This window comes from Sphaeroforma arctica, assembly GCF_001186125.1.
Source record: "Sphaeroforma arctica JP610 unplaced genomic scaffold supercont1.1227, whole genome shotgun sequence".
Lineage (NCBI taxonomy): Eukaryota > Ichthyosporea > Ichthyophonida > Sphaeroforma > Sphaeroforma arctica.
Genome location: NW_014039331.1, coordinates 13232 through 16922, shown reverse-complemented (window position 1 = coordinate 16922; position 3691 = coordinate 13232). Strand labels below are relative to the sequence as shown.

At 44.1% G+C, this 3691-nt stretch overlaps 1 protein-coding gene across 1 annotated transcript; it reads left to right on the top strand.

Moving 5' to 3' along the window:
- Nucleotides 1-794: 794 nt before the first annotated feature.
- SARC_10381 (hypothetical protein) lies at nucleotides 795-1340 on the top strand (the record flags this gene model as incomplete). Its single annotated transcript, XM_014295578.1, has 1 exon — nucleotides 795-1340. The coding sequence occupies one exon, from the start codon at nucleotides 795-797 to the stop codon at nucleotides 1338-1340; it is 546 nt and encodes a 181-aa protein (XP_014151053.1).
- Between the last annotated feature and the right edge of the window lie 2351 nt (nucleotides 1341-3691).

Genomic DNA, 3691 nt, shown 5'->3' with positions numbered 1-3691 from the left:
AAATATCCGATAAGTTAAAAGGGAAAGGTATTAATTAATAAAACCATTAAACCCCATTTTAGGAAACTTAAGTTCCTCGTGCTATTAAAAGCACATTTAGGAAACTTGAGTTCCTCGTACTATTAAAAGTACGTTTAGGAATTTGCGTATTGCTTTTAAGTTAACATAGAGTATTATGTGGAGGCCCGGCTTATTACATTATCGGAGTCCATGGCTGCCCCACATTTGCCCGGCTCGTAATGAAATGCTTCCCTACGGCTAAAATGACGGTAGTAGAAAGGCTTTGGACGGATTATACGAATGCGTGTGAAACGAAAAAGTCTGGACTTGATGATATTAGCAAGGAGCAGTATGCAATGATAGAGGCTAGCGGCTACACTGGGCCCGTTCCAACTAAATACTGTCTACCTACTGAACTTCGGCATAATATGTATCTAAATGATTTTGAAGATTGGGAAGTAACAGGGGACGGGATGTACATCGATCCAAAATAATTTAACATTTCAGACAAAGAGTATGAAGAATTCGCACGGTTTAATGATCCCAAGACCCCGACCCCTAGAATTGGCGATACCAACGCTGGCCCAAGCTCCCTATCACTAGCCCAAACTTTCGAAACAGTGCAAGCTTTTATTGAGGACTATGAGTTGATTGTGGTGCAGAGTAATAAGGCTAGTCATGTATCTTTATCACGGAAATATAGAGGGCTGATATTGATGCACAAGGGTGCCTTGCATGTAATCGATACTATAAAATGGGTAAGGACTCAAAAGTACAATGTAAGTTGTGCGCCAATGAGTTTGGATGGGGTTGTGGATCGTTCGGATCCTGATAATCAGCCGCTGATACGCATAGCACCTAGCCTTTGGACAGCTATCCGCCGTGCTACTGCTGATGGATATAATCAAGCCATCAAATTCGTTGGAAAGCGGATCCCTGCCACAGTCCAGACTGGTGCTCCAATTGCTCCGAGTGTTGTTCAGATTGAAGCCGAAAAAGAAGATGCCGCAATCGAAGCTGCCGCCGCAATATCTGAAGTTGCTGCAGCAATTACTGAAGCACCTGTCACTGCTTCTACTGCCATCAAGGCCCTTGCTGCGGTACCTGCACCTGTTGCCACCACCGAAGCCCCTGCCACTGCACAGGCACCCGCTACTGCCGCTGTCGAACCCCTTGCCACTGCACAGGCAACTGCTACTGCCGCTGTCAAAATACCTGCCCACTCCTATTACACAGGCACCTGCGGCTGTTGGCATAGCACAAGCGCATACCAAAGCCCAAAAGCAAGCAGCAGCGGAAGCCTCCAGAAAGTCTGCTGCAGAGGTCAGAAGGCAAGCTGAGGAACAGAAAAAAAGCTGATGCCTACGCTGCACAACGGGATGCAATTGACAACATGCATGTACACGATGGTCCAGCTACAAAGCGGACGCGTATTGATCCGATTCATCCGCATACTGCTAACGTGTATGGATCAGCTGTGTTTGCACAGACTGCGCATATAAATATGCATTCTCAGGTACCATATGATCCTCGTTATGTTCATCAGGGCCAAGCACAGCAATACGCAAATTATGCACAACCCCCTCCACCTGGCTACGAGTACACAGCTTATGAATCTGCACATCATGGGTATGAATCATATCCGACACAATACGGAGGGAGGCAAGCATACTACCACAGATGAATACTGTGCTATGAAATTATGTTTATTTTATTGTGTAAAATAACAAAGAGTTGGCACTATGACTGTTGGCAGTTCATATTTGTTCATTTGTTCCTGTAAGGATGCATGAGATCGTTACGAATCACGTACACAACTTGTCCTTCATTTATCAGTGCTACAAATGCTGGAGTAGCAGGGCTGACTTTTGGTTTGAAACACAACTCTACCATTGCAGCATTGCACTTATCCATAGCGTCATTAACCATCTCTGCATCATTATTTCCCTCGACTAAGTTTCTTGGTCCTTTAGTCGGGTCCCATCTGATGTAAAAGGTGTCTTCGTGAGTATCTCTATGCGGGGCAATCGAAAGCAAGTGTAAGAAGAATCTAGGTTCGACAGCAAACGGTAGCTTGCATTGTATTAGCAACTCTTCAAGCAAGGTTTTATTAAAGTGCGGTCTATATTCCAAGGTATTGTCAGGAACCAACGGCTGATCAATGTTGTTGTTCTTTCAATCGGAATCGAAATCGAGTCCAGGTGTTTGATCGAGAGCTATAACAACCATAATATGTGACCGTGTATATGTATATACACCAGGGGAGTTCTGGGACTCAGAGCCGCACTACGCAAGCTTGTAACTCTATGTGGGTCGTCAGGTCGTGGGTCCGTGGGATCACTGGGATGTACTGTGTGTAACCTGTGTGTGTACTATATATTTTTGTTCTTACTTGTGTCTAAAACACAACTGAAATTTTGAAAGTCTGTAAGTCTGATTCTGAACTCTAAAAGACTGAAATTCTGAAACTGAAAGTCTGACATTCTGAAAAGTGAAAACTACCGGCCAACTTGAGTGAACTGTGAACATCCTAACGGCTAACCGCCGCTAGCGTCGTGGTGACACTGACACCTCTCTGGACGTTCCGATTGGTCAGGTGAGAGCTTCATGTCCGAAATACTATGAAAAGGTGTATCTAGTAAAGTCGAAAACTCAGATTTTAATTATTTTTAGTTTTTCTCATCCTCAGCATTCTGCTCGAATCCGTCTTTATAAGTGTTTAGCTCTGCTTCCTAATCAGCTTTTTTAATTCCCAGCATGCTTCTCGATCAGCTTTTTTTTTATAGGTTTTTTATCCACAGCATCCTTCTCGAATCCTGAATTTTTCAAGTATTTAACTCTGTTTCCTTGTCAATCTTTTAATCCTCAGCATGCATCCCGATCATCATTTCTCTTCATCCTGATTCTTAGCTTTTCTTCTCCTCACCATCCTTTTCGAACCCGTGGTTCCTTTTCGGACTTTCGTCGATTTTATCGTCTTCCTCCTTCCTTATCAGCTTTGCTCTGAATTGATTTCGGAGGGGGGGGGGGGTTCCTGCCTCTTTGATAGTTGTGGCAGTACTTCAAGAGAAGCTTCTTAGTTTTATTACCACGTTGGCTTTGGTTGGTCGCTTCTGTTCTCTGATTCAACATGTTACATTGCTTCTCTCTCAGCTACATTTTGCTCTTATTCTGTACATTGCATTTCTTGCCCCTGTTTCTTCCTGCTCAGAATCTGTCCCTTTGCGTGTTCCTACTTTCCCGAGCGATCGTTTGCTCTTTAGGTTGATCAATCAGTTCAGCTTCTTTTGCTCTCTAGGTTGATCAATCAGTTCAGCTTCTCTCTGTTTTTCAAAGTTTTATTACTCTCGTGAACTTGAGCAAGTTCGATCTGTTCGGCCACTCTTTCTGCCTCAGCGTGTTCGTACTCGCATCAAATTTTCTTTGTTCTTGATTTTGTCCACCATAAATATTCATAACACATATGCCCTAACCGTTCGTTTTCAAACCTAAAATTGAGTGAACATAGAAACAGCCAATTGATTTTCAGCGTCCTTCTCGGTTTCGGCATATATCTGCTTTCCGACTTGCGACACGCGGCGCCAACCCTCCGTATAAATGGTGAGCTTATCACGCCGACGCTTGCAGACGCACCTTGGAACACACGTTACCTCCCCCTGAAGATGGCGCCCACACATGCCGAACCGAAACA